The sequence below is a fragment of the Erythrolamprus reginae genome, chromosome 2 (assembly GCF_031021105.1).
Source record: "Erythrolamprus reginae isolate rEryReg1 chromosome 2, rEryReg1.hap1, whole genome shotgun sequence".
NCBI classification, from domain to species: domain Eukaryota; kingdom Metazoa; phylum Chordata; class Lepidosauria; order Squamata; family Dipsadidae; genus Erythrolamprus; species Erythrolamprus reginae.
In genome coordinates, this window is record NC_091951.1 from 352,709,819 (window position 1) to 352,723,137 (window position 13,319).

General features: G+C 43.0%; 1 protein-coding gene across 1 annotated transcript in view; it reads left to right on the forward strand.

Annotated features, from left to right (window-relative positions):
- The window catches only part of UBAP2 (ubiquitin associated protein 2), a 161,619-nt gene that overhangs the window by 61,268 nt on the left and 87,032 nt on the right, over positions 1–13,319 (forward strand). Inside the window, exons 5-8 of the mRNA XM_070736925.1 lie at positions 214–367; positions 1,631–1,708; positions 11,177–11,231; positions 13,035–13,138. Coding sequence (XP_070593026.1) covers positions 214–367; positions 1,631–1,708; positions 11,177–11,231; positions 13,035–13,138 — 391 coding nt within the window. The remainder of the gene's footprint in view (positions 1–213; positions 368–1,630; positions 1,709–11,176; positions 11,232–13,034; positions 13,139–13,319) is intronic.

A 13,319-nucleotide genomic window follows, 5' to 3' on the forward strand; every position in this document is an offset into this window, starting at 1 on the left:
GCCTTCTGATAACCTTCTTAACCCAGGATAAGCTAAAACCTCTGTTTCCTCATCCTCAGAGTCTGATACTTCCTGAGGCTGGCAAGGAACACTCACAACACCTGGAAGGGTCCAGAAATGTTCTCCGAGAGTTTTTGGAGATGCTGGTTGGGCCTGTAAGGCCATCCTTAATTTTGAATTGTTCTGCCTTGTTTTCCTCCTCCCCCTAACTAGACTTCGTGGGAGACGGTGGGAGGCAAGAAGAAAAGCCTGGGGAAAGAGAGCTCAGAAAACAAAGAGAACAGAGAAAAGCGAGGGGACAGAGAAGCCAGCCGTGGACGGGGAGCTTCCAGCCGACGAGGAAGAGGGGGCAGCCGTGCTCGAGAGTGTAAGTCCCAGCTTCGGACTGCTAGGTGAAACCACACTCACCATGAGTGACTGTGAAAGGGATCTGCTTAATAATGGGTTTTTTAAAATATCTTAAATTGTAAATTATTAGATTTGTTATGAACTGTTTTTATTGTGTTGTGAGCTGCCCCGAGTCTATGGAGAGGGGCGGCATACAAATCTAATACACATAAACAAACATAAACATCTTGGAGCCTTGGTAGATAACCAGCTAAACATGGGCCAGCAATGTTCAGCAGTGGCTAAAAAAGCCAACACAATCCTAAGCTGCATGAACAGAGGGATACACTCCAAGACCAGAGAGGTAATAATACCACTCTATAAGGCCCTGGTCAGACCACACCTGGAGTATTGCATCCAGTTCTGGTCACCACACTTCAAAAAAGATATAGAGACTCTGGAAAGGGTGCAGAAAAGAGCAACTAAAATGATAAAGGGACTAGAGACCAGGTCATACGAGGAAAGGTTGCTGGAACTGGGCATGGATAGTCTAATAAAAAGAAGGGCTGGGGGGGACATGATAGCTGTATACAGGTACTTGAGGGGTTGCCACAGAGAGGAGGGGGACACACTGTTTTCCAGGGCACAAGAGGGCCAGACGAGGAACAACGGTTGGAAACTGACCAAGGAAAGATTCAACCTGGAGATAAGAAAGAATTTCCTGACAGTGAGAGCGATCAACCAGTGGAACGGCCTGCCAGCGGAGGTTGTGGACTCCCCAACTTTGGACATTTTTAAGAGGAGATTGGACTGCCATTTGGCTGGGGTCCTGTAGGATTTCTTGCTCAGGCAGGGGGTTGAACTTGATGACCTGTAAGGTCCCTTTCAACTCTAATAATAAATGAATGAATGAATAAATGAATAAATAAATAAATAACAGTAGAACAGAACAGAATAGAATTTCACTTCACTGCACTGCACTGTGTTGCATTTAGAACAGAATAGAATTTAGAATAGAACAGGACAGAATAAATAGAACAGAATTACAGAAGAATAGAATAGCCGGGCAGAGTAGGGAATAGGAGGAATGAAGAATAAATAGAATAGAATAACAAAACAGAACAGAACAAAGTATTCAATGAGAATATTTCATTCATTCAGATCTAGGATGTGTTACTTGAGTGTTCCCTTACTTTTTTTTTTTTTGAGCAGTATATTTTGCCAAACCCAACCAGTTATGTACATAGTACTAACAGATACCTTATGTTCTGAGATTATATTTCTGTTTTTCTCTCCCCTCTAGTTAGAGTAGAAGAGAATGGAGTAGAAGCGCCACCTGGCGACAGGCCTTCCGACCGTGGCAAACGTGGCAAGGGGAGAGGTAAAGTACCAGTATTTCTATCCCTCAACTGCTCCATGGTCAAAGTGGTAAAACCACCCACCTCTTGCAATTATTTTTTTTAAAGACACCCACCACAAAAGGAAGAGTCTGGGTGAAAAGCTTCGGCAATGCTGTTTTTTTTCCCCTTTTTGCAACTTCTTGGGATGGAGGGTCTGCAGGGGGGTTGTTTGCTTTTGTGTTGATGAAGGTGTGTTGTACTTAAGGTATGTTGAGGCCAAGAAGAAGATCTTAAAAATAATAACAGCTAGTACTCAATGTACAAGCTCAATCGAGTCCAAATTTTTATGTTGCTAAGTGAAACATTTGTTAAGTGAGTTTGGCCCCATTTTATGACCTTTCTTGCCAACGTTGTTAAGTCAATCACTGCGGTTAAGTTTGTCACACGGTTGTTAAGTGAATCTGGCTTCCCCATTGACTTTGTGTTGTGGCCTATCGGTCGCTGGCCCCTCCAGCAACCGAATCAGAAGAGGGGGAGGAGCTGGTGTGGGGTCAGGATCAGAATCAGAGCAACTTGGATCAGGGTCAGGATCAGCATCAGGGCACGAATCCCAATGACCGGTGAGGTCCCACAGAGTTCGCCTCCTTAGGGTCCCATCGACCAAACAATGTCGGTTGGCGGGACCTGGGGCAGAGCCTTCTCTGTGGGAGCCCTGGCCCTCTGGAATCAACGCCCTCCAGAGATTCGCACTGCCCCCTCCCTCCTTGCCTTCAGAAAGAGCTCAAAAACTCATCTTTGCCGCCAGGCTTGGGACTTTTAGATCTTCCACTGAATGCCTTAAGTATGACTGCTGAATGTTTGGTTAATAAGTTAATTGTTTGGTTATTTTTTTTCTTTTAATTGTTTTTAAATTGTAGTATTAATTGGATTACATTATTGTTCTGTTTTTTTATATATGCTGTGAGCTGCCCCAAGTCCTCGGAGAAGGCGGCATACAAATCCCAATTAAATAAATAAAATAAATAAACTTGAGAGCTCCGAGGGGGAAGAGAGAAGGGAGCTGGCAGAGAGACAGAGGGGGAGCTGGGGCCCTCAGTTAGCCCTCAGATGGAGAGTCAACAGCCCCCAGGTCTGCAGGTGGCTGTGGAGGAAGAGGAGGAACCTCTGGGTCCAGGGACCGAGGCACAGATGTGCAGAATGCGGGTGGCTGGTGAGGAAGAGGAGGAACAGCCGATTCCTGTGCCTGATGCGTGGATGCCCAGAAGGCAGAAGAGAAGGGAGTAAAGTAAACCTCAATCTGAGTATTGCATTGGCAGTTCTGGGTTAGCAAAAACTTCAGAAGAGAAGGATTTAGGGGTAGCGATTTCTGACAGTCTCAAAATGGGTGAACAGTGTGGTCGGGCGGTAGGAAAAGCAAGTAGGATGCTTGGCTGCATAGCTAGAGGTATAACATGAAGGAAGAGGTAGATTGTGATCCCCTTATATAGAGCGCTGGTGAGACCCCATTTGGAATACTGTGTTCAGTTCTGGAGACCTCACCTACAAAAAGATATTGACAAAATTGAACGGGTCCAAAGACGGGCTACAAGAATGGTGGAAGGTCTTAAGCATAAAACGTATCAGGAAAGACTTCATGAACTCAATCTGTAGAGTCTGGAAGACAGAAGGAAAAGGGGGGACATGATTGAAACATTTAAATAGGTTAAAGGGTGAAATAAGGTCCAGGAGGGAAGTGTTTTTAATAGGAAAGTGAACACAAGAACAAGGGGACACAATCTGAAGTTAGTTGGGGGAAAGATCAAAAGCAACATGAGAAAATATTATTTCACTGAAAGAGTAGTAGATCCTTGGAACAAACTTCCAGCAGATGTGGTTGGTAAATCCACAGTAACAGAATTTAAACATGCCTGGGATAAGCATATATCCATTGTAAGATAAAACACAGGAAATAGTATAAAGGCAGACTAGATGGACCATGAGGTCTTTTTCTGCCGTCAGACTTCTATGTTTCTATGTTTCTAATGGAAATCTATGGGCCAGTCCTTGGGACAGGAGAGCCACCACTGCTAGTGAAGCCCCACCCCAACTCTGGGGATAAAAGGCAGGGGGCGGAGGTGAATAGATGTGGCATCTCCCAGCCAGCCAGACTTGTTAGCCTGGGGTGAGAGAGGAACTTTTTGCCAGAGCTGCTGGTGCTCATGATACAGGAATCTTTGAGTCCACTTCAGGGGGCTTGTTGTGTTTGGAGGAGCTGGGACAGAACACTTTGCAAAAGGGGATCACATGACGCCAGGACATGCCGACTGCCATAAATATGTGCCATACATCCAAATTTTGACCACGTGATCATGGGGATGCTGCAACGGTTGTGGAAGACAGTCATAAGTTACTTTTTCCAGAGCCGTTGTAACTTCCTGCCGTCACTTAACAAACTGATATAAATCAAGGACTGCTTGTAATTAAGTCTCAAATCAGCTGGACGCTGCAGTAGATTGTGGAGCTTTATCAACAAAAGTCTGTAGCAAACCACCCCTGATTAACCTTTTATTTTCTTCCCCCACCTTGGACGTAAAATGAAAATCTTGGCTTGGCCAGGCATTGAATCCAGCGTCTGCTGCCCAGGATTTCCAGGTTCATCTCCTGGTACTAAAATAAAGCAAAGGCCTCCAGTGGTATTTTGAACTTCTAAGCAAAGCAGGATTACAAATTGGAGTGGAACCGCAATTATAACTTATTATTTATTAGATTTGTACGCCGCCCCTCTCTGCAGACTTGCAGCGGCTCACCACAACAAAACAGTACAAATCCAATTATTAAAACAATTTAAAACCCTTAATATAAAAACAATCATACATCTCATACAAACCATACATAAAATGGAAGCGGCCCAGGGGAATCAATTCCTCCATGCCTGACGACAGAGGTGAGTTTTAAGGAGTTTGCAAAAGGCAAGGAGGGTGGGGGCAATCCTAATCTCTGGGGGGAGTTGATTCCAGAGGGTTAGAGCCGCCACAGAGAAGGCTCTTCCTCTGGGTCCTGCCAGACGACATTGTTTAGTCGACGGGACCCGAAGAAGGCCAACTCTGTGGGACTTTACGCTGGGATTCGTTTGGCAGAAGGTGGTCCCGGAGATATTCTTATTGCGACAAGCTCAATTTCACAAGGCCTTTGTGAAGACTTATCATATTTTTCGGAGTATAAAACACACCAGAGTATAAGATGCACCTTAGTTTTGTGGGAGGAAAATTGGGGGGTGAGGGAGAAGAGAAATCTACCTATTAGGTCAGTGATTGCGAACCTTTTTTTGGTTCATGTACCAAAAGGGTGTGTGTAAGTGTGCTAGCATGCGTGCACATGCCCAGAACCCCTTCCCTCCCCCCACGCATGCGCACCCCCCCCCACTGCCCTCCCCATGCATGAAAAATATGCCCAAACTGACAAATTGGAAGTTCAGGAAAACACACTTCTGGTTTGCCGTTGTGCTGTTTTTCACACTCTGGAGGATTCAGGGAAGCTTCCTAGAGCTCCAAAGTGCGAAAACGGCGCCACTGGTAACTTCCGGGGGGTGAAATAGCCTTTCTCATAGGCCGAAAATCAGCTGGCGCGCTGGTGCTGACACAAGGCAAAGTCCCATGTGCCCTTTGATATGGCTTTGCCTGCCATCTGCGGCATGTGTGCCATAAATTCGCCATCATGGTACTAGGTATACATCCGGCTAGCATCCTTAGTCTAGTCAGCTTCAGCACATTATTTTATCCCCTGGTTAGGGCTGAAAAAGAATAATCTTCGGAGGGAGTAGCAATGAAAGCAAGCCTGCAGAGACCTAGGGTTGGAAAAAAGCTTTGGAGTAGCAGTGAAAATATCCTGCAAGCGGGGAAGATCGTTAGTACCTCGTTAGGGCTAGAAAGACTTCAAAAAAGCTATTTGGAGAACCCAAATTTTCAGTCTCTTTTTGGGGGGGGAGGTGTGTCATACTCCAAAAATATGGTAGTCTGAGGAAGAAGCCAGAGAAATATATATCCTCTGTGCTATTTATTTATTTATTTATTTATTTATTTATTTATTTATTTATTCATTCATTCATTCATTCATTCATTCATTCATTCATTCATTCATTCATTCATTCATTTAATCTGACTTCTATGCAGCCCAATTGTGAAGGACTCAGGGCAGCTTACCACAGTATAAAATTACAATAACAGGAACAAGAAGTCAAGAAATGCAGATTAATTCCTTTAATTCCTGAAGTAAAGAACTACAGAAATATCTAAAAATCCTAAATAAACAGCATACACACCAGTCATTTTCACCGAGAGAGCCACAAAGTGCCCGTTTCTCAGCAGAGCAACTGGCCTGGCTGTCCCCTTCCAGGCCTGCCAACTGACCGTCAACTTTGGAGTCCAGAAGAACAGCTGAGAATGCAAATTATGGCTGAAGCCTGGACTGCTGGAATTGGCCCCCTGGCAGAGAACTTGGCCGCCCTAACAAGCATGTTTGTCAATATTGTCTATGGAGGTTCTGGGTCATCTAGCTCATGGCTGTTCTAATAGATGCTTCCGATAAGGCAGTTTGGACTTCTTCTCTCCCCCCCCCCCCCCCAATGAAAATGTTTCATTTCTCATCTATGAAGATTCTCAGTCCTCCAGGCATAGTTCCCTCTAAGCTGAGCAGTGAGCAATCGCTCACTTAAAAATCATCATCAACTCAGAGTTTTCCAAACCTGCCCAGAAGCCGAGAGGGAAAGAGTGAGAGGGAAGGAGAGAGAGAGGAAGAGAGAGAAACAGATAGAAAAAAGAGAGGAAGGAAAAGAGAAAGAAAAAGAATGGGAGTAAGGAAGAGAGAAAGAAAATCAAAATCTAGTTTGAAACTAGCTCAACTATTTAAGTGGCATTTTGATATTGATAGAGTTGCCCTGTTATGAGCTCACTGTTATAGACACACAGTACAGTCTTTTATTTTGAAATTCTCTCAGGCAAAACAGGGTGGGGTTTTTATTTGTTTGTTTGTTTGTTTATTTATTTATTTATTATTTCTGTGCCGCCCAGTCCCGAAGGGACTGCCACTCAGACACTATACTTTTCCGCCCCCCCCCCCAAAAAAAAATTAGAGGAACACTGCCTCCAGGTCCTGGTTGTCCCAAAGGGGCCTTTTGCCCCCCCAGAGGCAGGCAGGGGTTCCAACTTACCACTGCTACTGGTGCTGATGTGCAGCTTTGGGTGACTGGCGAGCGAGTGTCGGAGCGAGATTTGGCTTCTGCGCAATGCGCAGGAAGCAAATCCTGCGAGAAGGCGCACGGGTTCGCAAGATTTTGTCAATTTTTTTTGCTTCCACGCATGCGCGGAAGGCAAAATCATTGAAATCTTGCACGCGTCCTCTTGCAAGATTTTACATCCTGCGCATGTGCAGAAGCCAAATCTTGCTCTGCCGTGCCTGACCACCCGCCAGTCAACTGGAGCGGCATGTGCAGCTCTATTTCCGCTACCAGTGCCGCCCCCCCCCCCGGTCCAGGTAGGAATCCAATATTGCCAAGAGGCAGCTGGTTTTTCTTTAAAGGTGTTTTTCGCTTCTCATTGAAGAATCTTCTTCAACTCTGACTGAATGGGGGGCGCAATGGAGGAATTTACAATATAAGAATATTGTAAAGAATGAATATACTGTATATATGATTCGACACAAAATGTAACCCTTCCCTGGTACAGAGCTGAAAGGATTGGATACTGTAGCCTAGAGGTTAATTCTCTGCCTTACAAGGCAAAGGTTGCAGGTTCATGTCCTAGTGGGTATGGCTAGCTGATGAGGCCAAAATAAGGCCGAAATAGATCTATCCTAGTCTCCCTTAATTTTCAAATTCAGCAAAAAAACATGTGACATATATATATATATATATATATATGTATATATATCACATATTTTTTTGAATATTTAAAATCAAGGGAGACTAGGATAGTGCTATTTCAGCCTTGTTCTGGCCTCATCAGCTAGCCATACCCTTACTGAGATTTTTTCCGGCAGCTTCTGCCTTGTAAGGCAGAGAATTAACCTCTAGGCCACCAGATCTGCTCCATTCAGTTTTGTACCAGGGAGGGGCTATATGTTTTTTCTGTTGGATCACCCTGGTATATTGAAGGAACATCACAGCTCCTTTTTGCCTCTAGGGCCTTCGTAATGGCCCTGGGTTGGTCCTAGAGGCAAAAAGGAGCTGTGACGTTCCTTCAATATACCAGGGTGATCCAACAGAAAAAAACACACATATATATGTATGTATGTATGTATGTATATGAAGGTCTTGGCCATATTCAGGTTTCTTCCCACGTAGGATTTAGAGATTTCTGGCGACATTTCGACGAGGTCCCACTCGTCATCTTCAGCCTGGTGCTTCTGTCCTTGTTCTAGGGCGAACACATGTATATATATGTGGGAGGGGGGGGAGTATATATGTGTGTGTGGGTATGTTGCCTCTTCATATATAGATATATAGATATATATGAAGAGGCAACAGCCATCGCGATCTCCGGTACGTTTAAAATTTATTTAAAACTACTAAAATTACTTAGCTTTTGTTAGTCCTCTACTAACTTCGTCAGAGTATTAAAATCTCCATTGAAGACATAGTTGATCTTATATAATGCTGCTCAATTTTTGTGTGTGTATGTGTGTGTGTAACCTATTTTTGCTGATAATGAAAAGGAAGGGAGACTACTATAGGTCTATTTTGAGCTTATTTGCTCATATACTCACCACTCCCTGGCCACGTGATCAAAATTCAGATGCTTGGCAACAGACTGACTTATATTTGGATGGTTGTCATTCTATTCCCTTTTGCGACCTTCTGACCAGCAATGTCAATGGGGAACTGGATTAATTTAACAACCGGGCTACTAACTGAACTGCAGTGATTCACTTAACAGCTGTGGCGAGCAAGGTTGTAAAACAGGGTGAAACTCCATTAACAAATGCCTCACTTAGCAACAGAAAGTTTGGCCACAGTTGTGGTCGTAAGAAAAGGACTATCTGTATTTATGTCAACTTGGTAGTGAGAGAATATTTGTTCTTGGGCTGCGTCTTTGATCCAAACATTTTCTCACATGTTGCTTTCCACGTTTCAAATATTCTTGAGGATTAGAAAGTGGTGTTCAGAGCACATTTGGTCATTGCTGCCTTGAGACAAGAAATTAAGACAGATGAGAAAAAACAAATAAAATCTTCTTTCATCTCTCCCGATAGATGAAAGATAAATTCTACGGCTGCTCACCTGTTGCAAATTTCAGTTTTTATTTTCCCCTGTAATCCTGTGAGAGAGCCTTCCTTCCTTTCCTTTTTCTTTCCTTCCTTCCTTACTTTCCTTTGTCCTCCCTCCCCCTTCCTTCCTTCCTCTCCTTTTTCCTTCCTTCCTTTCCTTTTTCCTTCCTTCCTTCCTTTCCTCCCTCCTTCCTTCCTTCCTTCCTTCCTTCCTTTCCTTTCTCCTTCCTTCCTTCCTTCCTCCTTTCCTTTCCTTTCCTTTCCTTTCCTTTTTCTTTCCTTCCTTCCTTACTTTCCTTTGTCTCCTCCCTCCCCCTTCCTTCCTTCCTCTCCTTTTTCCTTCCTTCCTTTCCTTTTTCCTTCCTTCCTTCCTTTCCTCCCTCCCTCCTTCCTTCCTTCCTTCCTTCTACCTCTCTCTCCCTCTCTCTGTTTCCCCCCCTCTCTCTCCAGCAAACCTTGAGTTGCTTTCTTATATCCTTACATACAAGAATAACGCTATATTGCACTTCTTGCTGTTCTGCCTCATTGTCCTGTTCTGCTCTGGTGGTGAAGGGCCTGTCAGTTGATGTTGACGTGTAAATCCAGATCCCTGCTGTGTTTTTAAAGCTTTAATAGCCCTTGAACACTGACTGATCATTCAAGAAAGTGATTTACAGTCAGAAAAGGGGGACTGGGGAAAACGCAGAGAGGAATGGAGAAGGATCCAGCTAAAAGAGGAAGGGGGCAGATTCTAGCCCAAGGCCAGCCAGGAATCTCAGCGGTAGAAATGTTCTGGCAGACAAGTAAATGTGAATAATGGGGCCGTTTCTATCAGACTGGATGCATTTCTGGTTGTTAAATTCTTGTGGATCTTTGGTGCTCCTTCAGCTTGGTTGTTTTCTTGCAGATGTTTGATTAACCAAATAGGTAACATCATCAATACTGGAAGCATTTGCTCTCTAGTTTATATACAGATAGTCCTTGACTTATAACAGTTCATTTAGTGGCCGTTAACAACTGCACTGGAAAATGTGACTTATGACTGTTTTTCTCAGTTGCAAGCTTTGCAGCCTCCCCTTGGTCCATGGATCAAAATTCAGGTGCTTGGCAACTGGTTCCTTCTCATGATGGTTGTAATGTTCGTGGGTCATATGATCCCCTTTGGCAACGACAAGCCAAGTTAGTGGGGAAGACAAACTCCCTTAACAGTCAGGTTACTCACTTATCGACTGCAAGAAAGAAATGGGGCCAAACTCACTAAACTATCTTGCTTAGCAACATAAGTGTTGGGCTTGATTGTGGTTGTAAGTCAAGGACTACCTACACAAGTGGCTTGCCCTAGAGGTTAGATAGACCCATAGGTAGGTAGGTAGGTAGGTAGGTAGGTAGGTAGACAGATGATTGATAGATAGAGATAGGTAGATAGATAGATAGATAGATAGATAGATAGATAGATAGATAGATAAAATAGATAGAAAATAGATATATAGATGTAGATAGAGATCGAGATCGAGATAGATAGATGAGAGATAGATACATCTAGATAAATAGATGATAGATAGATATAGATAAGTATCGGTAGGTAGATGTAGGCAGGTAAGTAGGTATATAGATGGATGGATGGATGGATAGATAGATAGATGGATACATGGATGGATAGAGATAGATAGATAGATAGATAGATAAAAATAGATAGATAGATAAAAATAGATAGATAGATAGATAGATAAAAATAGATAGATAGATAGATAGATAAAGATAGATAGATAGATAGATAGATAGATAAAAATAGATGACAGACAGATAGATAGATGTAGGTAGGTAGATAGGTAGGTAGATAGATAATGATGGATGATAAGGTGATAATAATGATGGATAATGGATGGATAGATGGATGGATATAAAAGCAATGATGTCCCCTTGTTGGGCCATGAAACGTCTACAAGAACACAGCCCAGCACCAAAGAATCCATAGATCAACCCTCAGCAACAGATATCCCTTTATTCTATTGTGGCTTTTGAAAATGGAGCCTTCCCTCAGTTTGATTCTGCATTCCTACATTTTGGACAAGTAAACAGAATCAGATTTCTTCCTCTGGCATCCTTATAAATATTAGTTCTACCAAACTACCTTGATCCTAAACTTGGGGCTAAACCTGGGATGCATTTTTTCCCTTAAAAGCAGGAGGGGGGGAGTCCCTTTTTCCCTTTCTTTCCTTGTTTTCTCTTGAAATTCTGTTTCTCCACTTTGCCCTTTGAAACTACCGTAAGTTATTTTTTTTCCCCTGTAGGATTTGGACGGGGCAGAGGAAGAGGAACTGGGAGATTTTCAGCTCAAGGCATGGGGTAGGTTTTTAATAACAGATGTAAGATTTGTATTTTAATTACATGTGGACCAGACAATACTGCTTAACGGTGCATGCTTGGAATTCTTCGAATTTTGTTGAGGAGGACTTTTCCTATTTCTTTTAGCAAAGGAACTTGAAAAAGGACAAAAGCCGTCAAATCAGAAATCCAGAAATGCAGTTTGTAAGTCTTTCTTAGGCATGGAAGCTAGCTGGATGACCTGAGGCCATTTGTTCCATCTCAGGCTCTTTAAGGAACTGACCAATCCATAAAATCTCATTACATCATCGCAATACCACTTAGCAATAGCATTTAGACTTATATACTGCTTTACAGTGCCTTACAGCCCTCTTTAAGCGTTTTACAGAGTCAGCGTATTGGCCCCAACATTTTACTGACTCTGGATTTGTAGGGGGCTGAGTCAACCTTAGGCCGGTCATGAGCGAACTCAATGCTGTGGGCAGAATTCACTTCCAATATTGCATTCTAACCATTACACAGCCATAGCTTTTATTTATTTTTTTTTAAAAAAAATTTTTATTGAATTTTTTAAAAAGACAAACAAAGACACACAACACTAAACATTTAAGGAGCTACCATTGCTCCGCTTGTCGTAGAAGTCTATCTAATACAGAAATATAAAAAATCCTAACTGTAGTCAGATCTAAGCAGAAATACCACACATGTAAGTTACATTCTTGTTAAATTCAGCTCTATATTTCTAATATTAAACTTATGGTAAATAGTACTATTAATAAACTTTTTCTTTTTCTCTCTCTTTTTCTTCTCTTTTTGTATAAGTATAGAATATTTTAAAACATAAAGAAATTTAATTAACAGCCATAGCTTTTAAATAGAATAGGATAGAATAAAGTAAGTGTTCTGGTTTCTGGTAGAACTTTATCTATTACAAATAACTCTTACTAAATGCAGTACAGTTATACCTCGTCTTACGAACTTAATTGGTTCCGGAAGTAGGTTCGTAAGGCGAAAAGTTCGTAAGACGAAACATTGTTTCCCATAGGAAACAATGTAAAAGCGATTAATGCGTGCAAAGGGGGGGGGAATCGCAAAATGGCACTCCGCTGAGCGCTGCCGCCCGGCTGTCACCTTTTAAAACAGCTGGGGGGCTTCTCGGCGGCCTACGGAACCCGAACCCGAACTTCCGGGTTCGGTGTTCAGGAGAACGCCGAGAAGCCCCCCGTCTGTTTTAAAAGGTGACAGCCGGGCGGCAGCGCTCAGTGGAGTGCCATTTTGCAATCTGCAGTGGGTTCGTAAGCCGAAAAAAGTTCGTAAGAAGAGGCAAAAATTGTGAAATGGGCAGCTACGTCCCTTCCTATAATTAGTGAAGTGGTGGTGAATAAGCTGCCAAAGAAGACAACTTTTTGTTAGCAGATCTGCTTGAATGGACAAAAAATATCACGGCAACCTTGACATTTAAAGGGATTGTTTTCAGTGCTGACTAATAAATCTAACGGGGACTTGTTTTGTGCTGTTACACTGCTGGTTGTTTTTCTTCCTCTGTCTCTACATCCAACGCAGAGTTTTCCAATTCCCCTTTTCAACCTGGAAATTTCGTGAAAATTTCCAGGTGAAAATGTTGAAAATGTTGAAAGATGTTGAAACGAAATGCATAAGCCACGCCCACAGCGTGGTCGTAAAAATTTGGTAGCCCATCACTGGCACCAAGGACCCCTGAGAGTGGAAGGGGAAATAAGTGGGCTAAGCCGAGCAGACAATTACCGAAATGATCTCACTTTCTCTCTAAAAGTTCTGACTTTCTCCACCTCTCTTGACCTGTAGGACGTTTAACCCTGCAGATTACACCGATTCCTCGGCCACCGACGGCTTTGGGGCAAAGCAGGAGTCTTGGGAACTGGGAGAAAACGACGCAGCCGAAGGAACAGGTGAGGGAAGCGACAAGGTTGCAGGTTACAAGCCTGTCCCAAATTGCCAATAAATAGTAGGGTGTTAATTGCTGTGCGTTTTCTGACAAAAAGCAAAACGTGCATCTTTTTCTAAGAATAGTTTTAAGGGAAGGCGTAGGTCAGGGGTCCCCAAACTTTTTACACAGGGGGCCAGTTCACT